The sequence below is a fragment of the Paramisgurnus dabryanus genome, chromosome 11 (assembly GCF_030506205.2).
Source record: "Paramisgurnus dabryanus chromosome 11, PD_genome_1.1, whole genome shotgun sequence".
Lineage (NCBI taxonomy): Eukaryota > Metazoa > Chordata > Actinopteri > Cypriniformes > Cobitidae > Paramisgurnus > Paramisgurnus dabryanus.
This window is the reverse complement of record NC_133347.1, coordinates 25,724,390-25,751,664: the sequence shown is the minus strand read 5'-3', so window position 1 is coordinate 25,751,664 and position 27,275 is coordinate 25,724,390. Positions and strand designations below refer to the sequence as shown.

General features: G+C 37.1%; 1 protein-coding gene across 2 annotated transcripts; it reads right to left on the bottom strand.

Annotated features, from left to right (window-relative positions):
* Positions 1-1,490: 1,490 nt before the first annotated feature.
* Positions 1,491-26,304, bottom strand: adrb3a (adrenoceptor beta 3a). Of its 2 annotated transcripts, none has more exons than XM_065247587.1 (2): positions 24,374-26,304; positions 1,491-3,528 (listed from the first exon to the last, which is right to left on the bottom strand). In XM_065247587.1, the coding sequence occupies exons 1-2, from the start codon at positions 25,756-25,758 to the stop codon at positions 3,501-3,503; spliced, it is 1,413 nt and encodes a 470-aa protein (XP_065103659.1). In that variant the 5' UTR covers positions 25,759-26,304; the 3' UTR covers positions 1,491-3,500. The 2 variants fall into 2 exon arrangements, with proteins under 2 accessions (XP_065103659.1, XP_065103660.1); XM_065247588.1 differs by having other exon boundaries at positions 1,491-3,525.
* Positions 26,305-27,275: the final 971 nt, after the last annotated feature.

Genomic DNA, 27,275 nt, shown 5'->3' with positions numbered 1-27,275 from the left:
CTAAAAATTATAGTAGACAAATCTGGCTTAGAATTAGGTAAATGCCCATAATTACACCTGCAACAAACCTATGGGCATGATTAACCTCAAGCTATTGGTTGTTAACCAAAATAAGGGCAAGCTCTCCAAAACAACACACACGCTCAAAAAAAGTCTCTTATAAGAAATTAACAATAATAACAATCATTATTCATTTTTAATAATGTAATAATATTAACAATTATTATTCATTTTTACTACTACTACTACGACTACTACTACTATACTACCAATAATAATAATAATAAAATACCAATAATAATAAGCTTTATTTAGCATAACTATAACAATGCTATAAACATTGTAGAAATATTAATTTTTGAGAAAATGTCACATTAAACATAATTTCATAATGAGTTACTTTATCATTTATTAAACTTTTTATTAAAAGCTGTGTAGTTGTGTCTTCACCCATCTGCCCGATTTCGTGGCGATCGATACAGTACCTTTATTTGAATCCTGAATCCCCTTCATTTAAATATTTATTTACATAAGAGATTATGAGCAGTCTCCGTGTTCAAGCATGATCTGATAGACCTCTTTAGCAAAACTCTTCCTCCCTCCAGACTTGATGCTGTTTATTATGGCTTTGAGCTGCATGGGAGGTTTGAAGATCAGTATCTCCAAAGATGAAATGTTTCTTCAGTGCTTGGTGAAGGTCAGTGACCGATAGCAGTGTGGTGTGGATATAGCAGCTCTGAAAAGCAAAAGTTTTTAGTAACTCATTCCACTGTAGATATTTACAGTCCGACACGTCTTTTTCAGCACCCAAATGTGTCCAATAGAGGGATGGTTATAATGATACAGCGAGAAGCATTTGACTGGTCATGCTTGCCCCTATGAGATGATAAAGATATATAACTGATAACACACGCGAATGTGCATTATTTAAAATATATTTATTCACAAGAACGGTCAAAATATGTACTCCAGCTGTCATTGGGGCAGTACTCTTTAAAATTGTTCTAATACATATGTACAATTGGTACCAATATATACTTTTGAGATACTAGATAAACTATTTATGTGCAAATCTGTATATTCTGTTAGGGCGGGGGTCTCCAACCTTTTTGTGAGAAAGGGCTACCACAATGGATAAAACAGTCTGGAGGGGTCCTACACGAAATAGTCTACTCACTACTTGTTTCACTTGTTGATTTTATTTTAATTTACTTGTTGATATGTTTTAGTATTGTTTAAAATTCGGGCACCACATCGGAGACCCCTTGGTCAGGGTATGGGCTATGGGTGACAGCTGGGTTACATATTTTTAACATCTTTTCTGACCGTGAAAATATGAAGGAGAAATGACAACTTTAAATTGCATGTTGTGATAATTTCATAACTTAGTGATGAACATAAATTTGGAAAAGACTGCTCAATAAAGTATTGTCTTTGTTTTGATACATTTTTTTTACATACAGTCACATTTATTCTGAGACACACATCAGTATCTTTAACAGCTTTTATTTATTGAATCATTTCGAGCCTTTTGGAAGCTCTTTTTCGCCTCACATACATACATACAATAAAACACAACTCGTAGGGAATTATGTACAACAGGTAGACCGGATTCTTGTTTGCTTAAAATGTCTAGTTGTGGTGTTTAAAATGTCCTATAACACCAATTATCAATAATCAAAAGCTCAATATAATTTAAAACCAATTATTACAATTGTTCAAATATCTCTGGCTTCACTTTTACTCAGGTTTGTTATCTAACTTAATACAGTTTTTATCTGTACCAAATCATAAAAATACATGTACCTAAAATCTTATTTTTACCTTTGTGACCCTGCATCAATTTTTTGGAGCATCAATGTTTGGTTTCACATCAATTTCAATCTTTGACATGATATCAGTCAGTAGATGATATTTTCACAAAATGTTCTTTACATTAAATAAGATGATTTTATAGAAAACAGCAAATCACAAATAAAAAACTTTAGCTGGATTTTCACAAGCAGGGTCCATTTGTGTTCAAATTACACCAGAACTCCATCATTAAACCAACATCTTACATTGCTCTCACATTTTGCTGATCCAGAATACAAAGTTGCTAACTTGCAAATCCTTACTGAATATGTTTTTTCTTTTGTGTGTGTGTGTATTGAAATCTATTACAGAGCGCTCTGAAACATGATCGGTGCAAACACAAACATTTCATGACAAAAATGACAATTTTAGCCAAAAATCACTCTTTGGAAAAGAAATGATATACTCTATACAACAACTTAGTGTATGCATTCCCTCACGGCCCACTTTGTCAAAAATACATTCTAGCATACTAGGCTCCGTGAGCCTGCTTGTAAGCCTACATTAGTGTAAAAAAGCGATATTGTGCGTACATAAAAATGGATTCTGGGCTGTGATGCTTATTGAAACTGGAAAATAGCAGCATTAAACATGAGTAAACAAAAAAACAGACAAATATTCAAAGTTAAAGGATCTGAGTAAATAATTTGACATTTATTGTCTGTGGGTTTTTTGCTGCACCAAGCGACACATGTGACCAAACCAGAACACGTAGAGCAGTTAAAATGGCTCAAGCTACACAAGCTCACGGCAATTCGTAATTATTTTACACGGTGGCTAATTTATATGAATTTATACGTTTTAGTATGATCTGCATTCAATGATGTTAGATTTAGGAGTGGGGCTTCATCATTGGTGTTTTCTAATAATTGCAGTTTTTGCACAATTCACATCATTCGAATTAGCCACCTCATAAAATACTAATGAATTTCCCTAAGAAGATGATGTTGGCTAAAGCTTGACAGTGCTCTTCAGAGTGCTTAAATTTTGCCACGTTTATTGCTCACTTGCAGGAACGACGCGGAGACCCGGAAGTCTTGTAGCTTATACTGAGGTTGCTAAACTGCTATAAATGAACAACTGCAACTTACAACTGCAGGCGTCCATCTGTACAGCACATATATATTACTGTGGTAAGCGTCTTGCACATTCACAGCTAATATGTGGAGAGTAAAATAAATAGAAAATAATTTAATATATGACATTGTACAAAATGTGTCTCATTTTTATATTTGAAAACAATAACAACATGTGTGCGAATAAGCTATTAAAGTTTCAATATTGAAAAGTCCTAGAGGTCCGATTCATTGTTCGCCGTACAAACCGGACCAACCCGGGCAGAAGTGGATCAATGTGGTACTTATCGCCTCAACAAGGTACCGGATCACTCCATTACTTGTTTCCGTTAGCAGTACCGGATCAGTTACTCTCTCCACAGACCGACTGTTTGGTCAGCACTTGTCTCTTTAGCCCCTCCTGCCTCTTTATTCTCAGAAAAAAGTCATTTCTGGTGAAAGCTCCCCTGATGGTTTTATGGGTAATGTCTCTGGGCCCTTGCGGTCGCTGCCGGGGAAGGTCAGCCTGTGCCTGAGGTCAGTCCCTTTCTTCATTTCTTCCTCAGTTTCTTTCAGTCATTTTCGATTGGATCAGCCATCCTGCTCCTGTAGGTTACTGCTGACAGAAACAAACACAAAAATTACTTTTTTAAACCAAGACCGTACAAAACCATCTGCTGTGTGGTGTGGTGATCACAGTAGATTGATTTTTAGGTACCCTTTGGCTACCTTTCCGCTACATGGACATAAGAATGTGAAAACCCGTTTGTATATATCGGGTTTAGATATTTTATACTATATGCACTCATTAGTAACAGGTGCGGAAAATCAAGTAGTTTCCTTAAACAAATATTTTTACTAGAAAGTGGTCCTTTTCTTTTCCGGCATGATAGTGCCCATGTGGACAAAGCACGGTCCATATAGAAACAAATGAATGAGTCTGTTAGCACAAAGTACAGACCTGAACCCAGAAGAGCGGAGGCTGAACAACTTAATGCCTATGATTTTAAAACAAAAATGTCTGGTTAACACATACTGTATGGTTGTAGTATTCGGGAGTCCACATACCATATTTACTTATATATACTTGTTGCACTAGTATTGGTTGCTTGCAGTAAGTGATGAAATATAAGTAATCATTTAACAAATGCTTTCATCTGACTTGTGCACACTTATTTACGATTGCGTTCTTTTAGGGGTCATTTCTATTGCTCAAGAGCACAGCAGTGATGCTTTAGGCATCTGTTATTTATGTCGCACTCCTTGACCTTAGACCACTACACACCACAGCACCCCAGGAAAAGAATGAGCATGTCACAAATCACTGCTTCTCAGAAGTTAGATATACAGGAGACTCCAAAATGTTGTTTACTTCAAAACATTCAAATCTACCAAAAACTGCTGACCTTACATTTGAGTGATATGTGTTAGTATTAAGTCCACTGTCAGAAAAACTGGTCAAAAATTGGTGCCTAGCTGTCACCAGGGCAGCACCATTTTAAAAGTACACATTTGCACATAAAGAGTTCAAACTGTATTAATACCTCAGATGTACATATTGGTACCAAAGAATGTATACTACTACCCAAAAGGTACATACTAAATTGGTACTAAAGAATGCATATCACTACCCCAGAGGTACATATTGGTACAAAAGAGTATTATTACCCCAGAGGTACATATTGGTACCAAATAGCGCATTTTGGTACATACTGGAACCAACGAGTGCATATCGCTACCCCAGAGGTACATATTGGTACCAAAGAGTGCACATTACTCCCCCAAAGTTACATATTGGTACCAAAGAGTGCATGTTACTACCCCATAGGTACATATTGGTACCAAATATTGCATTTTGGTACATATTGGTACCAAAGAGTGCATATCACTACCCCATATTTACTTATTGGTACAAAAGAGTATTATTACCCCAGAGGTACATATTGGTACCAAATAGCGCATTTTGGTACATACTGGAACCAACGAGTGCATATCGCTACCCCAGAGGTACATATTGGTACCAAAGAGTGCACATTACTCCCCCAAAGTTACATATTGGTACCAAAGAGTGCATATTATTACCCCAGAGGTACATATTGGTACCAAAGAGTGCATATCAGTACCCCAAAGGTACATATTGGCACCAAAGAGTGCATATTATTACCCCAGAGGTACATATTGGTATCAAATAGTGCATATTGGTACCAAAGAGTGCATATTACTACCTCAGAAGTACATACTGTATTGGTACCAAAGACTGCTTATCAGTACCCCAGAGGCACATATTGATACCAAAGATTGTTGGATTCGTTATCTAATGGCTACAAGTTTTGTCTATCAATATTTTTATGAAGTCAATTGGCTGATGGAGGAATGAGCAACTGACGAGATCAAATGATGTCACAGCTTTTGACGGCGCTGTTTGGATTTTATGTATTATATTAACACCCTACTTTTAAAAACAATCTCTGAAGGCAGGTTCTTGTGCGGAACCTAAAGTGTAGTTTCATATACAGTGTTACGATGTAAATGCTCCTCAGATTGTATATTATATTCTATTACAAGACGTTCATGCAAAATCTAATGTAAACAATAGACAATATATATATATATATATATATATATATATATATATATATATATATATATATATATATATATATATATATATATATATATATATATATATATATACATTTCAAGGATTATACGCATTTGTGGACAAAAATGGTCATTGGATTAGACTGGATTAGACTCGCAATCTTTATATCAACACAAAGGTAAGAAGTCACGTTTATTTTTTTGCATGTTGTCATTTGGACTTCTGTCACAAAATACTACATTTATGATCATAGAGCATCTGTATTTTAACACACATAGCCCATAAACTGGCGCTAAACCCATCAACTTTTTAAACGATGTAAAGCAATGTTAATATTATTAATGTTTGTAGACAGTAAGCTTTATAGATATTGGAAGCAGCATAAAAATGTGACGTCATCCCACCCACAAAAGATGTAAAACATTGTCTAGAGGATAAATAATGCTTTTCCTTTTTAAAACATGACAAATTTCAGCATCGTATTTCATTTGGTACTAAAATCTAATTTAGTCATTTCCAAAAGATTTCATAAGTGTTCTCTTTGGATTTAAAAGCCATGTGATGCTTTGACAATTACATCCATCTGTACCAAGCTCTGTTAAGCGTCCCTCATGTCACACCATTCACCCGTGAGCCTGACCTCGCCATCTCCACTATTTTCATTTACTTTAAATGCCTGAGATTCTGATCCTATCTCATCTACTGTACATGTCTCCACAGGAACACGTAAACAATACTGAGCGTTTATGTGCTATCTGGTGGAAGAGGAAAAAACAAAATGAGAAAAGTTCTGAGAGCAGGGGCGGCGTTTGCGTATGGCAGGGTATGGCAGTTGCCATACCCTAGCATTCAGACAAAACACCAGAAATCAACAGGCTATAATGATGCTCATTAAAGATAATTTTAAATATTTTCAGTAGAACATATCGGAACATTGGTACATCACTAATATGGATAATTTACACGTTTGCTCGACTTCATGCTATAATACAGGAACTGACATGTTGATGACATCAACATGCCGCGAGAGCGGTTTGAAAGCAAACTCTTCCGATGATTTCTCGCCTCACCCTCGCGGTATTTTGATGTCATCAGCCTGTCGTTCTTGCAGTGCAGCTTGAAGTCCTTGCAGGAGGTTTCATGATGACCGCTGTTGTTATAATCTTTATTTTCGCAAGTAAACTCCCTTTTTTGTTTTAACATTCAAACAGACTCACGGTTCTCCCCCACACTCGCGCTAGGCATATTGCATACATTATTCCAGACGTAATATGATTTGTTCTCTGTGGATATAAACATGTTCTCTTACACTGGGAAATTGTAGCGCAGTCGAAGTGAATTGTATTAATTATTTGCGCGCGTTTTTGAACATGGCGACTTGTGGAATAAAAACTGCACGACGACAAAAGGTAAGACTTGTTTTTGCATTTAGCCCTGTTTTACTAAGAGTTTTATTTAGTGTTTTAGTCTAAGTTTGTTGGCTGGTTGGGTTAACTACGTGTGCTCTATCACATCATTAAAAGTCTTTCTTGTGTTTTTATAAGTGTTTATTGGCGGCTGTCATGACAAGATTTGTGAAGGGATGTTACAGTATGTTTGGATATTATCTTGTTTTAGTTTATCTGTTGCTGGAGTTGCACTTAGTTAAGAATGTTAACATTTGAAAAGCATTTTAAACAACCATGATTTCTATTTTTGTTTTTCATTTGCATTGCTTCTGTATTGTTGTCAGTAAGTGTACATCCGTGCAATCATAGTATGATTTTGTACAGGTTGGTGGAGTATGTACACATAGACATAATGTGGTTCCATAGATTCGTTATTTGAATGGCCTTCTTGTACGAAGAATTTTTGCCATACCCTAGGTTTTCGTGAAACGCCGCCACTGTCTGAGAGTGCCCGGCCCACCGCTCAACCCTCGGGGATGACATGATGACATAAGATGACCGGACACATTTCCTAAATAAAGATTTTCTGGTTTTGAAAAAACAAGGTGAAACAACAATACTAAAACAAATGATATGCTTACTTTTATGCTTTAACTTCAATGACATCAGGTTTCAGTAAGTGTTGTACAGTACGTGGCTTGCTTCGCATTTTTCACTTGCACAATGTAGCCAAGCAGAACAGACATCTTTAAAATGCCAATAACAATATTATCCCTTAAAAGTAGAGAGGGTTCTACTGTGTATTATTTTTGACACCTCCCTTTTGGATTCTGGTAAATTTTGATGAATTTGACTAAATTCTTATTTTCATATACTTTAATAAAATACTGCGTTGTTTCCACCCATGGTTGGGTCATATAGGGACACATTTTTTTAATTAACCTTGTTGGGTTGTTTTAAGAAAAAAAATGCTGGGTAGTTTCAACCTACAGTTGCATAAAATATGGACAAACCCAACGCTGGCTTAAATGAACCTAGAAAATGTCCACATTTGACATTCAAACAACCCAGTATAGGATCATATAATCCCAACAGTTTGGATTCTCAACATTTTACCCAACCAATTGGTGTATGCATTCAAGGCAAATGTGTCATTGCAAAATAAATACACATCATCCATATTGCAATATACAGTATATCCCAGTCATGTCCTTGACCACAGATAGCCCCATTAGCCAGATACCCACTGTAGTTAAAGTCGGTAGCACCGTAGCCTTACTTCTGTTTTGATTTTGGCGGATACTCTCGAGTTAGACCGCATGGAAGGGTGTTAAGTGTGAAAGGGGGGAGATTTTCATAGCATTTCAAATGCTGTGTATTTAGTTTAAAATGTCTTTTCTTCTGTACAGGTTTTTGCACGGTATTGGCCACTGCTTTATTTGAGAAAACGGTCCAGCGAAATGTCAGATGTAAAACATTGTTGACTTCAGTGATTGATGAGACGAAAATATTTTAATCACGTCTGGCATCGCCGCCATGCCCAGAAAGGCCACCTGGAACACGTTTAGCATTTCTTCATTTTCAGATCTCGCTAACTCAGCCCGCGTTCTTTCTCCTGTCATGTTTCCACGGCTCTTTTTCTTACAAACACATTCATTTAAATGGAGAGCTTTGAGGATTACTCGACACCATAAGGGTCAAAGGGGTCTGTTATGTTATAATTTCAAATTGGGGCCGTGCTTTTCCCATTGTAATTGTTCCAATTAATCATCATACTGTATGTATGACTGCAGCATTTTCCATTTCGGTATTCGTATCCACACCGTTATCAAAATTTGTTTCATGGTGGCACCTCAATCAGTATCTCTTTCATCTCTTCCTCTCTGTTGCTCACTGTGCGCTGCTATGAATTCAGTGCCTATTAAATCACATAAGAATTCAAAGGGGTATTTTTAACCTTTTTAAGCTTTCTGATCTGCTGTGCCCTCTATTTGTCTTCCGCCATCCGTGTCAATGCGAGGACAGTAAAGGAGGAGCAAAAACAGCCATCTCAGTCAAGTTGGAGACTTAGCTTCCATTTCATTTCCGTTTTACAGTCGATTAAAAGATAATGTTTATCAACCAGCCACCATCATTGCCGTAATCATCTGGTTATTGTTCCACATCTAAAGTGCTCCATTAAACAGCGACTATTTTAATTTTACAGATTACTGTTTCACTAAAATGGACATATCATGAAAATCAGATTTTTTTCATGTTTAAGTGTTATAATTGGGTCCCCAGTGCTTTTATCAACCTAGAAAATGTGAAAAAGATCAACCCAATAACTTAGTTTTGGTTAACCATTTTCTGCAAGGAAATTTAGCTTCCCTTGTGATGTCAGCACCTTAATCTGCACTTTATTCTGCTGAACACAAATAGAGATATTGTGAAAAATGTTTGTAACCAAGGAGATCTGGGGCACCATTGACTTCCATGGTAGAAAATATAATACTATTGAAGTCAATGGTGCCCCAGATCTGTTTTTCAAACTATCTTAATTTGTGTCAAAGCAATCGCTGGCCAAAAATGATATTAAACCCATGATATACTCACCCCCAAGCTGTCCGAGATGCATATGTCCATAATTTTTCAGATGAACACATTTTCAGTTATTTTTTTAAATCTTTCAGAGGAGTCTAAGATGGCAGCGTTAACGGAAGCTACTTTTAATTTATAAAGTTTTAAATGTGGACATTTCTTCAACAAAATTTTGTGGATTACCATCATAAGACCTTTGTTTATCATCGTGTAGCCGCTTGGATTTCTTTTGTGAAGGATGGATGCAAATTTTTTTGGACTTGAAGGTCGTGGACACCTTAACTTTACATTTGATTAACTGAAAGATCTAAAACATTTTCTAAAATAACTTAAAATGTGTTTGTCTGAAAATGATGGACTTGCGGATCTCGGATGGCTTGGGGGTGAGTAAATCATGGGTTTAATATAATTTTTGGCCGAACTATCCCTTTAAGTAGAACATAGAAATTTATACAAGTTTGAAACAACTTGAGGATAAGTAAATGATTTCAAGATTTTCATTTTTGGGTGAACTATCCCTTTAAATCTTGCTTTTCTGCTAATCTTTAATCCATTCTCATGTAAAATAATACAAGCCCTGGATTGGCACCTCCATTTTTCAAGCCCTGCACTCAATCTACGAATGTTTCCGTGTGTCCAGAAAACCCTTTGATTTTGAGCTTAGGTCTGTCAACACAGTATCATATTGCAAGATCTGAAGACTAGTATGCATGCTTGTTTTTTTCTAACGCTCCTTCCTTCTTGCTTTATCCTGTAAGTATGCATGCGCAAAGACAATTAGCATTTTTGATGGGTGATATATGATCAAATGCAAACACTCATTATGTGCTGGCTTATTTTAAGCTCATTCCTAGAAGTCAAATGACCCGTTCTGACCACACCTATAACAACAAACATAAGTTATATAATCCAGTCACCTACATAGAAGCGATTGAGTTTCACCTTGATTTACCCTCACCGCACTCATACTGTTTTCAATTTAGATGAATCATAGTCAGGTCATTTAGTACAATACAACTGTCACACACTGTGCCTGACAGGAAGTGAGGTCGCCATTGTGAAAAAAGCATGATTTACATTAAACTAAATAAAAGGTTTCATTTGCACTGCGGGTAGAATATCAGTATCCTGCCTGACTTTAGGTCATTTATCAAGTTTGTCATTGGATATCCAGAAAGGCTTTCATGTATATGAAAATAATCTGCATACATATGCTAGAAGAAACATTCCCTTTTTATAACGTGTTCACGATTTGGTTTCTCATGAGAAAAATGGCTCTGCTTGCTGACAAGTTATGATGAGTGACATTGTCCAGTGTCCGTTACTGGGCGGAAAAGACTTTCTAGAAATATCACTGAAGTGACCAGTACACTGGGAACTGGAAAGTCTCGACAGGATTGGGTGACAATGCCATCTAAGGTCCTCGTCATAAAAAAACCCAAAGTGATCCAGTCTGCAAAAGCTGGCACTCGTTCATGCAAGTAATATATTCCATCAGTTGACTTGACAGCAATCCAGATTCCGTTTGTTGCTTTTTGTGTGTCACAGACACATCCATCTCTTTTGTCTGGGATGTTTATTGTCATTAAATGTGTGCAAGAATAAGTGTGCAGTAATTTTAAGTTAATTCGTTCTCCAGTTCCCATTATGTGCTTCTATGGATGTAGTTAAGCCTCATTATTCAGCACAATGGAGTTCGTCCAAGACTAATTTCATGCTTCACTACCAGCTGTATCAAACAATTACAGTATTCACGTCCCAAATGTCCCTTATATGTTATGTTAAAGCATCATGTGCCTGTTGTCCTTCTACTCTACACAGTTCAAACTTTATCTGTTGTGACTTCAGGCCAGAGTTCAAAATAACAATATAATTCAGCCCAGTTGTTTAAACCGCGGTACTGTCATGGATGAGGAAGGGACCTAGCAAACAATTTGCTTCTACATTTTCCCTTTAAAGTCCTGAAACGGAGCCAATGCTGATTTGAACAGAAATTAGATAGGCTTGATTTGTACATTTGCAAAAATATATTTAGGTACACTTTTGAGGGAAAATTGTCAGCAAATGTTTATCTTTAACAAGTTGGTAAAAAGTTGTATTACAATGTAAAAAGTAAAAGTTGGATTGACTTTAAAACTTGGAAAACTTCAGTTGGTATGCCATGGTAACACCTAAAAAATTAAGTTGTATATGTTTAAGTTAAGTAATTAGTTACCAATTGAAGTAATTTTTTAAGTTGGTCCAACTTTACTTTTTACAGTGATGCATTAGCTATAACTACCACTGAACAATACCTTTACAGCATTAATCTTAGTTCATGTTCATTTCAGCATGTACTAATACATTTTCAAAAGTTGTAAGTCACTGTAAAAATCCTTTTAGCAATTTTATTTTAATTTAATTTATCAAATTCAATAGTCAAATTTTCTTGACTATTAATTTGCTTTAAATCTTAACAATAAAGTTGAATTAGCTTAAGTTATTTTAACTTTATTTTTTATAATTCATAGCAACTCTTCAATAGTCAAGACATTTGAAATTAATTGTAAATTGTAAAATAATTGAAGATAATTTTTTACAGTGTGAAAACAAAGTTAATGCACAAACATGAACAATTGTATTGACATTAAAACCAGTTAATTAAGGCTGAACAACTATATTGTTAGTTCATGTTAGCTAATGCATTTACTAATGGTAACAAATACAAACATATTGTGAAGATTACCTAACAGTTCTTGCATAAACACACTGTGAAATATATGCAGCATGAGGTTAAAACAACTTGGTTTTGCAAGTAATTTCGACCTAATATTTTAAGTTTTGAATTGTGATAAGTTGACAAAACTTATAAAAACCAACTGAAATTGTTTAAGTTAATTTGTTAAGTTAAAGTAACAAAAAATATATGCTTATTTAACAAAAAAATTAGCATTTTTTCCAGTGCAAGTATTTCCAAAAAACCAGTCCAACTTTTCAAATAAATTAGTAAATCTTGAGACAACGCTGTTTCAGTATCAACAGCTGGCAGAAAGCTGTTTTAACCCGAACACGGCTGACCTCTGACCCCATTTGCACACCCTGCAAAACATTCTGCATTTTTTTCTCTACTCTGTCAGGAAAAAATGGTCACTGGGGCAGTACCCTTTAAAAGGGTCCTAATTCTTTATGTACCATTTAGGAACAGATAGGTATACATTTGGGTACTGTACCTTTAAGGTAGTAATAGGGAGGTGCAAATGTGTACTTTTTAAAAGGGTACCACTTCAGAGACAGCTAGGGAGCTTTCTTTATTATTTTTTCTGACAGTCTGAACTGAATAAGGCTTAACTGAATGAATATACTTTACACCTTTGAGACAGTTAGCAAGGGGCCAAACCATAAAAACAGAGACAATGCTTCACACAGCACCACACAGAAGTTCTCACCCGATAAATGGTTTGCTTCCAAAACTAGTTTGTACTTGTTTTTATATGTCTGTGATCTATGTTGAATTCAGTAGCAAATGACCAAATGTTCGGTCACTTTAAAAACACACACACACAGAGAGAGATTCCTCACCCCATAAACTGTTTATAAGGTGACAAGGGCTGCAAGACCTATGCCAGTCACTGACTTAAAGATCACATTGTCTTATAACTATTTAAAGTGTGGCAAGGCACTCCAAAAGACAGAAGCAGCTGCCCCTCTCCACTTTTCATCTGAAAGCAACACAGTTCTCGCCTCTTATGAGAAATATCTGGAAATGCCAAAATATAGACTTTATTACGCAGCTGTTTTGGCCGAATAAGAAAGTGCACGAAAAAGAGAGCTATTGCAAATCATGTCAAATAAATTGAATTTTAACTCATTTTGGTTCATTTAATTTAAGTACCACAGGAAATGGAGTATCACTGCATCTTTGTTTTAGAATGTATACAAGAACTGCCACAAAATTATGTCTGAATCACTTGATACAAAAGATTTTGGAGACCAGATGTAGAAGTTGGTTGTTTAAGACTCACACTGAAAACTGAATATTGCGGGGAATGTGGGGGGATGATGGTTATAGCCCTGAAAAAATATGATATTTTTTTACATTATTACAGGCAAGTTTAGGAGTGCATAACTGCAGATGTATAAAACGTGGCCAAATAAGAAAGAGCTGTAAAATGAATTGAAATGCTGTGCATAAGGCAGTGCCCCCTCTCATGCACTCTTAAAATAAAGGAACAAGGAGGTACCTTTAAAAATACAATTTTATACCTAAAGTTGATATTTTATAAAATTTCTCTCACTGCGTCATTCTTTTATCAAAATGGCGATGAAATATAAAATCTACAGCTTTCCAACGAAATAAAGTTTGCCAAGATTATTTTTTGTTTTAGAATAGGCTATTATCGGTCTAATAGTTGCGTAAAACAATTTGGGCCCACCTGTGGGACCTTAGGAGAATTGGACCCTAAACTAAAGCGTGACCATTTGTAGGTTACAGTCAGTATTAGTTTGACACATTTCTTTTGATATGCAGTTTGTAGGACATTTCAAAAGCATGCAACATGAACCATCTACTCACCCTCATGTTTTTAAAACCTGCTTGACTTTTTATGTTTAATGAGACATAAGAAAAGAAACGTTTAATACTGTTGATGCTACTCTTACAAGTGAATGTGGACTGAATATCTGTCTAAAATCTCTTCTCGTGTCTGCTGTAGATAAAAATTCATAAAGGTTCCTAAAATGTTGTCTAGCTCAGTATGAACAAAAGAGCGTGGGGTTTGAACCCAATAAAACACAAGTCGTTTTGGACAAAAAATCTGTTGGCCAATACAGTGCAACAATACAGTCCAGAACCGGCACTGATCAAAGATTAGTTCGGTGCCACTTATTATGTGAAGTGGCCCAGTCTACAGTCTGTGCAACAGGACATTTTGAAAAATTAGTGGAAATTGTTTGAAGCTTTCGAGTTGTAGAAAAAGAGCCCTGTTTGTTGCAGCTGAACCATGGGAAACATTTACTCCATCCCCCCTACTCTCACTTGGTGTATACGTGACAGACTTGCAATGCACCGTAATGTGTTGATGTGGGTTTGGGGGCAAACCCAGATCTCTTCCTTGGAAAAAAAATCTTACCAGGTTACAACATACTTACTACATCTTTTACACCACTTTATTCCAAAAGTAATCATAAATAAACTGTATTCATCTGTTTTTATCATGCAGTGCGGTGGCGGTCTGATATATTTGAAAATCTCTTCATTTTGTCTGCACGAGAAGAAAAACTTTGATATCAGCAAATCCAAAACAAGCTAAACCACATCTTGCCGACACTCAACAGAGCCTTACATAACAACCCAAATCATTATCCATTTAACCCTGCGACACATCTCGTTTTTTATTCGGCAGCTGTTTTGCTCAAATGTCGGCGCTTTCATCCTCCAATTTCAACAAATGATTGTTCGCCGAGGCAGCGTGCAAAGTTTCAGATAAATTTTCGGAGCGTGCTCCGGTAACATTTTCGTACGTAATCAGCTTTAATGGATCTATAATATGATCTCCAGTTCACTCTTGTCTGCTACTGGGTTCACAGGGTTCAGGGCCGATATGCGTGTTTGCTTTCCAAACCGAAGACATCCACGTATGAGATGAGCCAGTGCGAGAATTACAGTATGCACATATATATTTCACGTCAAAAAGCCAGATTGCGTGTGGCAAAGGTACGTTCTGAAGAAGCAGATTTGTGAATACTTAAAGGATTTTGTATTGAATATCAGCATGGCTGCAGTTCATTTGTAAGCTGCTGATAATCAACACAATGAAATGATTGTGAATGTGATATTGCAAACGTATTGTACGTTATTTTACATATGAATTGTAAAAAGTGAATCGTACAAAAACGTTCGACTATGTTAAAAAACAACAACAATGAAACTATCACCCCTAACCCCAACGCCACTGGCGAAAGCAAATCATACATCAACGTTTGAATGTGGTCGAACGAATTAATACAAATAAGCCACATCGTAAAATAAGTAAGAATTTTTCTTTATAAAACTACAAAAATCTGCACAGCTCTTTTTAATCATGACCGTGCTGACATTTCGTACAACAGCATTACCCGGGAGTTACTGCCAATACGATCAAGGCAAATCTGAAAAACTCTTGACAGAAAACACCCTATTCACAAACCCTATATACATAACTAAAGCTTATTCATGTCTTATAGCTTGACAGCTTTTCCCTCACACATTACCCTACTGGCACCTAACACAACACATGATCAGGTGAATGGGACTTTGCTGATTCAAGCTTTTCACAGCCCTGCAGTACAATGCATTGCCTGTACACTATTCTGATTGGTTTGCACCGTAGCTACAGAAGCTGATTGAGTTGATCATTACATCCATTGCGTGATATAACACAGATTTAGCGAACAGATGACTGTCCAACTGACATTAAGCATTGGTTTTCCACTGAAGCTATTGTAGGGTTAAGGCGTTCCAGTACCTGAATAGTCTATAATGGTTTGAAGTCTGTTTGCATTTACAATCGTATCAATAGCCGTTTCTGTGCTAGACTTTGCAAATCTGAAGTGTGAGATTTAACATCTGCCATCTTTGCTCATAGTTTCTCAGTTCTGCAGCCAGGTTTTTTTTTTTTTGGTTGAGTATTGCATTAGTAGCACAAAGTTTAGGGGCTTAACCTAAGGGTACAAACATATTTATAAATGATGTTACCGGAAGGTTCTGTAATCACTTTGGATATGCACATCTGTCAAAATCGAAACTGTAAATGACAATGTCGATGGATTGGTAAATGGTTTTCATAGGCGCAATGCGTTTTATACTGTACAAATTGTATATTCTATTCCCCTATCCTAACCCAGTCCCTAACCCCAACCATCACAAAAACCTGTTGGCAGTCTTTAATCTATGAAAAAGTACCATTTAGCATGTGTTTAAGCCGTTCACAGGAAGTGTCCCCGGTAAACCATGTTTAATGCATTATAAACATGTCATTACATAATATTTATGTCCCCATAAACCCCCCACTGAACTGTGAAGTGACACAAAAGACAGCAAAAACATAAAAAGACAGTAATAAATCTATTTAACACTTTTTTAGGCCTCTCAAAAAAAGAAAACTATGTTGTTTGCAAAACAATTGGTAGCATTTTTCTACATGTGTGTACATTGTACTTACTATTGTTTTTTTTTACAATAACTCTGTAATAGTTACATATCAGCACTCCTGAACCTAACCCTGAACCTTACTTTAACCTAAATTAAGGACATGTATAGTTAGTGTACAGCACCTTATATTACTCAGAAGACTATTGGGTAAAGAGAGTGCAAGTGCACATTTTGTAAATTAATTTAAAATTTAAATTTTGTTAGTCAAAAATAAACAAAAATCATTAATATAAAAAATCAGTGTTCAAAGCTTTCTCCATACCTTACCATGATTCACCATTAAGAGCTTAATAATTTATAAATTGAGCTGTCAGATTAGATAGCGCAGGAAAATGTCAATTGTTTCTTAACAAACATCAAGTTAAGTACATAAAGTAACCTGCAATTTTATGTTTCAAACAGAGATGGGGATAAAGACGCAAAGGTTACAAATTGCTGCTTAAAAATCATTAAACTTCTGAATGACCATCAATAAAGAAAGAACCATGCTTTTTAAAGGCCACTCATTATGCCCATTTTTACAAGATGTAATATAAGTCTCAGGTGTGCCCAGAATGTGTCGGTGAAGTTTCAGCCCAAAATATATATCCCTCAGATTATTTGTTATAGAATGTCCAAATTTGCCCCTATTGGCGAACAAAAAATGTGCTGTTTTCGTGTCTGAACCTTTAAATACAAATGAGCTACTGCACCTCACTACCTTACAAACAGAAAGTGAGTGCTTTTGGTTAAAAATACACCTGATTCCTACACAGTATAAGACAATACCATCCCCAAGGCCGCCTTAATGCACGGGCTTACCTGGGCTGAAGCCCAGGGGCCTCCCAAGTTCAGGGGCCTCCCAAGTTCAGGGGCCTCCCAAGTTCACGTTCATATTGTTTTGTAACTTGTCAGGTTATCTGTCAATCACTCTAACTGCACGTTACATGGCTGCTGATTGGTCCGTGGTAACTTACCGTGAAATAAAATATCAGACGTAACAGATTTTTCTATTCCGCGTAATGTAATTAAGTGCGCGTTGTCAACTTGGCAGTCCTGCATGTTAAACTGAGTGTGACAGAGAAACGGGAAATAATCCACCAACAAATTAAGGAGTAATTTCTAAAATTTCATAATAAGCACTAGTGAGGTGCAGGTCTCTCTCTCTTTCGCGCGCGCGCTTGCTCTCTCTGTGCTCGTGCAGCTCTCTGGCATGCAGAAGCCTCTCCAACTGTGCGCAAGATACGTGCCGCGGCCGCCAAATAAAGAAAGGAGTTCCCGAACATATTAATGCTGTTCGTTGTAATAAAGTTTAAGTTTACTCGCGTTTATATCAGTGACGCGTGCGCAGCTGGAGCGCTGTAGTTTGACGCGATGTAAGCTCACAGTACACATCTGTTGGTTTAGAAAGACGACGCAACGGTAAATGTGCAAGTCAAAGCGCGACAAGACCATCTCAAATGATCATCCCCTGAACGCACCATTCATATTTATAATCTCCGTATCTAAAGATCTTATATACAGGTATGTTCCCTGTCTGTTTTGTGCATATTCATACGAGTTCGTTTTACATAGTATGCATAAATACTAAATACAATGCATACTATATCTTCAATAGCCTTCAAAATAAATAACTGATTAAAAAACAAGATTCTGTCCATAAAGACTTATCTTTTGTTAACATTAATGCATTTAACAAGATTCTGTCTATAAAGACTTATCTTTTGTTATCATTAATGCATTTTCACTTTAAAACTAACTTTAACTTCTTATATTTTTAAAACTGTGGTGAGCATTTAGTTAGTGTGCAATTTTCTGCAAATTTGTATATTACAAAAACTATAATAAACATAAAGATATATAAACATATACTCTCATACATTTTGGTTTTATTTTCACCACAAGTTGCTGTGTGTGGTTGTTAAATAAAGTGTCTTGTGTTCATGCTCAAGTGGGCTCAGTGATATTTTAATAATGATATTATGGTGTTTTCTGGCTCAAAGAGGGAAAACTCACTGTTGTATGTATTGAAAGAAACTAATTCATTTTGTGATGAAGATTACCTAGATATTACACTTTTTTTTAAATGAGACTATAAATTGAGGGGATGGGGGCCTCCAAAACCTCTCAGCCCCAGGGCCTCACATTAGGTTAAGGCGGCTCTGACCATCCCACTGTTAAGATATGACGGGCAGGGTACAACTCAATGGTAATGAAGGACTGTCAGTCAGTGGCCATGGGTGTGGCTTTATCAGTGTGATGTCACATTAACAAGAGAATCAAAACAGCATGTCTTATGTTTTGGTTAAACGGGATTAAAAAAAGGAGTGGATGGGTTTTTAATTGTAGAGTTTTCTTTTCACACACTGTCAACAAACATTTATGTCCAAACACCATGTTAAAGTAGATTTTGCATAATAGGTGCCCTTTAAATCCTGATTTTCTCAGTGTAACTACAGGATGTAACCATATGATGTGATTTAGACTTATGGTGACTTCACAGTAGACATACAGTAAGGGTACAGATCATTGAGAAATCAGACGTTTAGATTATTTAGTATACAGCAGATTTAACTGACGTATGATGGTGGACCTTTGTGTACAAGCAAATCTGAATCTAAGAACCCGGCAGAGCTCAATCTAATTTCATTGCTGTCGAGAAGAAAGGTATTTAAGATGTGTTGTTTGGTAGTTATTTTACTTAATATAATTCTCTAAACTTGGTTGCTTTAAATGTTCATAAGCGACACACAGGTCCACAGTACAAGAATAATCTCAGGTGGGTTTAAAACTGGGATTATCACCTAAAATGAGAAAACAGTGATGTCATCCCAATTTGCTTAGCAAGATCTTGTTGATTTGCTCTATATATTATGGGCTTTAAATAAAGGGCTTTTTTCCACATTGAGTTCATATCCCGTTGCAGAGAATTACCTCATTGCTTATTCTGTCTGCACTGTGCTGTTTTTGCTCTCTCTCTCTCTCTTTCTCTCTCACTCTCTCTCTCTCTCGCTCTCATCCCTGGGAATGATAGAGCAATTATTTAAAGGCATGCATTTGCTGATGCACAACATATGGTTCATATGGTTAAACGCACATGTTTGGAGCGACATTATTGGGGGTTATTTTAAAATCAAAAGGCCTTCTGGCCACATTCAGTGTTGAAATATTAGCGACCTTTGCACTTTTAGTATATTTGACCTGAATAAGCTTACTGAAATGGAACAAAGGAAAGCACTAAAGTATTCTGCCGCACCTTCATCCAAGACCTCATACTTGAAACCTGTCGTTCTACTTTGTTATTTATCAATCAGGAACCAATCTTAGCTAGCCTTTCTTGTGAAGATCAACAGTAGCCGGAGAGCGATACCAGTAGCTGATGGTAGTGATAATCGTCTGTTCTGTGGAAACATGGTGCCCCACTGTTACAGCAATGAAGGTGATGGGAGTAGATAAGCTATTATGCTAGCCTAAGCTTGTCAGCCGTATTGTGCTCATACCCACAAACCCATTCAATGATTAAGCACCTGTTTGTGAAGTCGGGCTCCTGGAAAATATGCATGCAGGTGCCATTTAGTAACAGGCAATTTTGCAAATAGTCATTGAATTAAGAGAGTCATGATCCAATGAAACTAAAATCCTCATTTGTCACACTGCATAATTCTTCCGCAGGAAATAGAAATTTCCACATTTGCCCATAATGAAAGAAATATCCAGATTTAAAACATTTGTTAAGCTAAGACGTGTTCATTTTTTACTCAGGACATTGTAATCCTATGGAGTAATGCAGACAGAATGAAATGATAATGTGTGCTCTGTCTGGTATCCATCTACTGTAACTCATTTGCTTATTTTCACATTTAAAATATACTTTTGATGTGTCCATCTAACTCAAGTATGCATGGAAAGGTGCAGGAAATGTATTGCTTTTGGCCAATCGTCTGAAAGGGAACAACTGTATGGGCTCCAAACAAAACTAAACTCTTTGACTTTAGTATGCAAATCTGAAAAAAAAAGGTTCTGCGACTTTTTACAAACAAGACGTTCACGAAAAACTGGACTTGTTCCCATCGAAAAGTATACAAATGTATTGGAGGAGTAAATTCGGCATTTACGGTAGATTTTCCAGCTGATATTTACATTCACATTCATGCATGGAGACGCTTTTATCCAAAAAATGCATTGCAGTGCATTACAAAGATATTGGTTTAATCACTAAGTGTGTTCCCTGGGATTGAACTTACAACCCTTTGCAATACTATTGCAATGCTCTACCACTGAGATACAGCAACATATCAAAACTATAAGCACTGATTCAAAATGAATGAATGAAGCACAAATGGGAATCATTTATTTAGTTATAAATGCTGTCTATAAAGCCTAAAATATTCACAACTCCAAGAACAAAATAATGCAGATAAAGCCTTGAGCTTTGCACCGACTTTAAGCGTTCGCTTCGGTGGTAAACAGCTTCTCTGAGGCGGAAGTGTTGCGTTTCGTTGATAAAGTTTATCAGCAGTTGGGGGTGTTCGAAAAGGAACAGAGGGGCCCTTAAAACTCACGGAAACCCTTTAGAAAACACCTCGTTCTTCCCCGTGCAGGTTTTTGTGAGGTTTAAGACAAATACACAAACAACAAGCAATCCATAGCATTTACAGCAGCTATACAAAAGTCACTTCATGCAGCCAAAATACAAATTGCTTTAAAAAGCATGTTTATTTTAGAGGAAAAACAACACTTTTTTCCTCACCACTTAATCACTCCTGCAATTACAACAAGTGTCCTTTAAACCTCTCTCTCTCTCGCCATTGTGGGATGATCAACATACATAAACACCATTTCACCACTTATTCTCCCACTCAAACACAAAGCAAACATTGTGTCTTCATTTACATGTTTGTGCGATGCCACAAATGTAAGGATTAGCAGTATGAAAGACAAAATTGTTGAACAAAACATACTATCATTTTCTGCAATTTTTCTAATACAGAGTGCAAAATTGGATGTGACACATTGGCTGCTCCACAGTTTGCACTGTGCCATTACGAAAAAAATCTCACTAGAGACCAGGTCACGGTTTATGAAAGCCACCGGTACACAGTTTACGTAAAGCGGCTTTACTGTCATCACAGGACTGATCAAATTTTACTCGGTGTGCTTGCGAACGCGCCCTGTGGTGGTGAGCTATACGCCGAATAATGTGATTTGTTTGTTGAAATGGGCCACCTGACACCGGTGAACCCGATGCTTCGGCCATTTCGGGATTGCTGTCGCTCACGGAATGATCTCAGAAGAACAAAGAAATCAAATGGATTCAATTTGGTCCCCTTTACAGAATTACAGGGTTTTGTCAGCTCGAGAATATATTTACGAGAACGTTTACATTTGTAAACGTTTATTTGCAACGTAAAGTTTACATTGTAAGGTATATACACCCTATATCCAATAAAATACAAATTAGCATTTGCAAAGAACAAAACAAGGGATTTTTCCCCAACAAAATATTTAGGGGTGGTTTCCCGGACAGGGACTAGTTTAAACCAGGACTTGGCCTTAGTTTAATTAGGAAATGTAACTAGTTTGAACAAACATGCCTTACTAAAAACATTACTTGTGTGCATTTTGAGGTAAAACAAAGGGCACTGATGTGTTTTAAGATATGTCAGTGCAACTTGTTTTCAGTTTGGACAGCTCTTACATTTATTTAATCCCTGTCTAATACCTGTCCGGGAAAACGACCATTAAAGTTTTAAAATACTGCATTTTTGTCAAATCAACATACATTTTTATGTTACTGTAACTTAACAAATTTAAACAATTTCAACTTGTTTTTATAAGTTATGTCAACTCATCACAAGTCAAAACAGACTTGAATTGACTTGCCAAACCAAGTTAACGTCATGCTGAATTTATTTACAATGCAGAAAAACTGACATCAGTAAGGACTCAGACTATAATTAAAATCTGACCAAAAATGCATGTAAAGTCCAAATCAAAAATTCCTGCCTGGTTTAAATCCTGAATGTGTGTTTCGTATGTATCGAACGAGTGAAGTGTATAATTTTCTCAGCATGTAGTTATTTAGATGAGATGAGGATGTCTTTGATTATGTGCTTTAAAAAATGTCCTCAGATCCCTAAAGGTGTTTTCCCTCCCCTTGCGTCTGGTATGCATGAATGTATTTGAAAGCGAGAGGCCTATGTGTGTGCATTGTTTCCACTTCATTGTGGGTAGGCTTTGTCTCCAGGGCCGGCCCACCCGGCCCCCTTTAACAGCTGCTGTGGACCCTGTACCGTGATAGTCAAGTGTATCTCCCCCTTCTAGGAAACGACTTTCCTAAAAAGCCTCTATATACAGAGCAAAATCATCTGATCAATTCTTCATTTTACCAAATAGGAAACTGAGTTATTTGCGACATCTTTGTTTTAAAGCACTGAAACTATATACATGTTATATAAACAGACCGTATAAACAAACTTAAACCGTACTGCGTCTTTTTGTTTTGTTAGGAAATAGGCTCAGCTGAAATATTTATTTTAAAATTAGGATTTAGTTCATGTGTTGAGAAACAATTGCTCAAATGCGAACACAATGGCCTCACAAACGGCCTCTGGCACAGATTAGTTCAAATAACTACTAAGTGTTTAGGACAAATCCCCACAATTAACAACCACTGTTTAGATAGTAAATCTGAATGACAGTTGTTAAAATGATTTCTAAAGAGCATTCCAAACAAACTTAACAGTAGAACAAACACAAACGCATTAGGAAACAAAACAAAACAAAACCTAAGTATTTGGATATCCCTCTGAGCACTTTAGCTTCAATTATCATTTTGTCAGGATGTACACAAAACGCTTGCGTATTAGGACTGTAATTTTAGTTATTATGTTTAGTTATGTAATTATTAGGGGCAAGGGTTAAATCAATACTTGATGGACAAGCACACTAAAATATTTTAATTATTATGACCTTGTAAAATTAAATTTGATAAGGTGAATAGCAATAGGAATCTTGCTGTTTTTCCTTTATTTTCAAAAGTGATACTAAGAATATATAAAACCCTTGGTTTAATTTTAAGATGGGTGCATTTATGCCCTTGTATGTACTGCTGTAATATATACCTTTCCATGATTTAGTTTTTATATTTCATAAAATAAAAAAAACTATTCTGTCTTCCTATCCTAGTAAATGACCAGAAATGGTTTGTCTTTTTTATATCCGATTTAATCATATTCTGTTTCTCGTTCCTTTCTTCTGACATACACTTCTACTATTCCCAAATTATTCTGCATCATGCCAATTTTGTTGAAAAATATGTTTTTCTGGCGGTTGAATCCACTCAGCATCTGACTGGCTGTCTGAGGCGCGCTTGTTTGCTACCACACTTCTGTTTATTAGTGATTATGAGCTTGTATTTGCTTTTCCCTGAACTTCACCTGCCTTCTTTACATTTGCGAGCTATGCCATAACAACGTATTCATTTTTAAGTCAAGTTAAATCCCTCTGCAATCGGAGTAAACTTCAACACTGCCCGAGCTGCATCCCCCTGAGAAAAACTCACCACAAGCACATTCAGGTCACCTGATCGCAGCAGGTTTAAAATCTTAAATTCTCTACTGACATGCACCAGCCATTTATTAATAGATGCTGAATATTGACAACAAAAAAGTTGTGTGTTATAAATCTCTGCAAGATAAAATAGAGTAAAAAACCCTTACACCAATTAAAAGAGGGTGAAACTTACAACTCAGTCTCAGGTTCGGAGAATTCGCTGAAGTGCGTGCTGCCGTTGGAATGTGGGGGTCCCGGCGACGGCTCATCGCTCCTGTAGCTACTCTGGCTGCTCCCCACACTTCCTTCCCCATGCAGAGCCCCGGTCAATGTGGGGGGCTTTTGAAAATGTCCAGCCATTCCCCGCTCCGCAGACCCCAGAAAGCAGGGGCATCGAGTCTTAAGGTCCTTGTAAAGGAAGTTTATTCTTACAGAGGATATCCAGGGACAGCCGAGAAGATTTTTAAAGGCCACACGAAACTCTGGGCTTCGACAGTAAATTATGGGGTTCAAGCCTGAGTTAATGTAACCCAACCAGTTTAAAAAACGAAAAAGTTCTCGTGAGGGCATATCTCGATTAAAGACATTGATGATGTTTGCCACAAAGAAGGGCAGCCAGCACAGCGTGAAGATGCCCATGATGATGCCCAGTGTCTTTAGGGCCTTGTGCTCTTTGATGACGGTTAACCTCGAGGGTCGTCTGCGGGAACTCTTCCTCCTTGTGCCCCCGTTGTTACACGATGGGACGTTGTTGTTACCTTGCAACGATGGTTGTACCTGATTGGCCATGCAATCATTTTGGAACCTCTGGCGGTTTTTGTCAATTAACTGAACCTGTCGTGAGGCGATGAGGAAGACCCGTCCATAGACAAATATCATGATGAGCAGGGGGACATAAAACGAAACAACAGAGGAAATAATAGCAAAGGGCAAGTTCGTTACGAAATCACAACACGCTATGCTTTCGTAACATTTTGTTGCTGCTTCGTCACCTTTCGCTGGCTTCCAGTAGTCATTCATGATGGGGACGAAGGAGATCAGAGCGGAGACCCCCCAAATGACGCACACGATAAAGCGAGCCCTGCGTTTATTCAGAAGGACTTTGTAGCGCAGTGGCCGCGTAATTGCGATAAACCGATCTACCGCAATGACGCAGAGCGTCTCTATGCTGGCCGTAACGCACAACACATCCACCGATGTCCATAACTCACACAAAGTCTTATTGAGTTGCCACTTACCCGTTAAGACAATAGTGGCACCCATCGGCACCACCAGCACCCCCATGATGAGGTCAGCACATGCCAATGATGTGATGAAGATGTTCGTCGTGGTCTGCAGCGTCGAGGTGCGAGCTATTGCGATGATCACCAGAAGGTTACCCACAACAATGTTCGTAATGATGATAACCATGACAACCAGCACAAAAGGTATTAATTCTGGAGGCAGTTGCGTCTCAGTGGAGTTTTGGGAAAGTAGGCTGCTATTGTTTGCTATTCCTTCCATGCTGCCGTTATATAAAAATACGCCAAAATCAAGCAATGCAAGTTTTTCAGTTTGAATATGAGAAGCAATTAGCATCAGCAAAGAGACACATAGCGTCTTTAGGTACACAAAACATTTGGTGGTTTAAAACCTGTGACCTGTTATATTGCTGACTTAGATATCAAGACGAGGGTGCATTTAAACTTGCATTTTATACCACAGTATCTCCAAATCTTGAACAATACCATCAATGACTGCTTTTCACCTCACCCTCGGTTATCCTAAAAAACATCCAACAGCTTGTTTGTCTTGCAGCATTAGAAGCCAACAAATCTGTCATGTTCCACACACACAGCTGAACTGCAGATGTAAGGCAGAAAAGCAGAGAGTCCCCTTTAATTACGAGTCAGAGAAAGATGTGGAGAAAACTTTCAAAAAATCTCTCCAAACTACCAGAGCAAAGGCAGAAAAGGACCCAGCCTGTTGAAGTAGTCCTCCGGAGTGGAGCTTGAGCTGTGGTGCTGGAGGTTCAGTGAGCTTTTTGCCGCCGCACGCTTGTCTATGTGTGTGGAGGTGTGTCTACTGCCAAATGTTCAAAGGAACAGTGACACTTCAGCTAGGACCAGACAAGTCAACAGTGCTCAAGCACCTTCCCCTCTCTCTCTCTCTCTCTCTCTCTCTCTCTCTCTCTCTCTATATATCTTTCTATCTCCCCCTGTCTCTCCGCCTTTTGGAGTTGGGCGTTCAGCATGCTGTAGTTGCAGTCACACTTCACCCTAGGGGTGGAGCTGTAAGGAACACCTCACTCCTAAAGTTTAAAAGTCTCATTCTGTCCACCCAACAAATGCACCACCAACAAGCATGAGAACTTTTCAATGTATGTGTCATCAAATCCAACTAAAAATAATACAACATACATAAAAAATATTTTTTATTTTTCTTACTCCACTTTCACAAAAAATCCTGATAATTTACTCACCCTATGTCAACCAAGGTGTTTATGTCTTTCTTTGTTCAGGCAAGAAGAAATTAAGTGATCAAAAGATTTTTCTTAACTTAACAGACTGCAACAGTTTCAATTCAGTTTAAAGTTGCAGTTTCAATACATCTTCTAAGGGCTTTAAACCAGTGGTTCTCAAACTGGGGGCAGCGAGATGGTGCCAGGGGGGCCCCAGTTTTATAAAATTTTATAAAATACATTAATTTATAATGAATTCTGTGTAATTAAACCTAAAAAAATAAGGGGTAACACTTTATTTTACGGTGTCTTTGTTACACATGTTACAATTATTATAGTAATAACAGTTAATTATGCATAATTACATGCAACTAACCCTAAACCAAACCCTAATTCTAACCCCAACCCTATATTAAGTACATGTTATTAATGATTATTACTTAGTACTTAAATGTATAATTACACTGTAACAGTGCAATTGTAAAATAAAGTGTGACCAAATAAGGCTACTAACCAACAGCACTACTTTGTATAATTTAATGTTTTAATTTAAGCTTTAGAACTGTTTTTGTCATAAATTTTCTTTGGGGGGGCACAAAGGAATGCACCGTACACAAGGGGGGCCGCAGGCTGAAAAAGTTTGAGAACCACTGCT

Bases quoted from the DNA above. Each gene is read 5' to 3' on its own strand.
- adrb3a (XM_065247587.1), bottom strand. From the start codon at position 25,758: ATGCTAATTGCTTCTCATATTCAAACTGAAAAACTTGCATTGCTTGAT. The intron at 3,529-24,373 runs GTAAGTTTCACC...TGTTTCTGTCAG, and splicing joins TCCGAACCTGAGACTGAGTT to CAGTAACCTACAGGAGCAGG.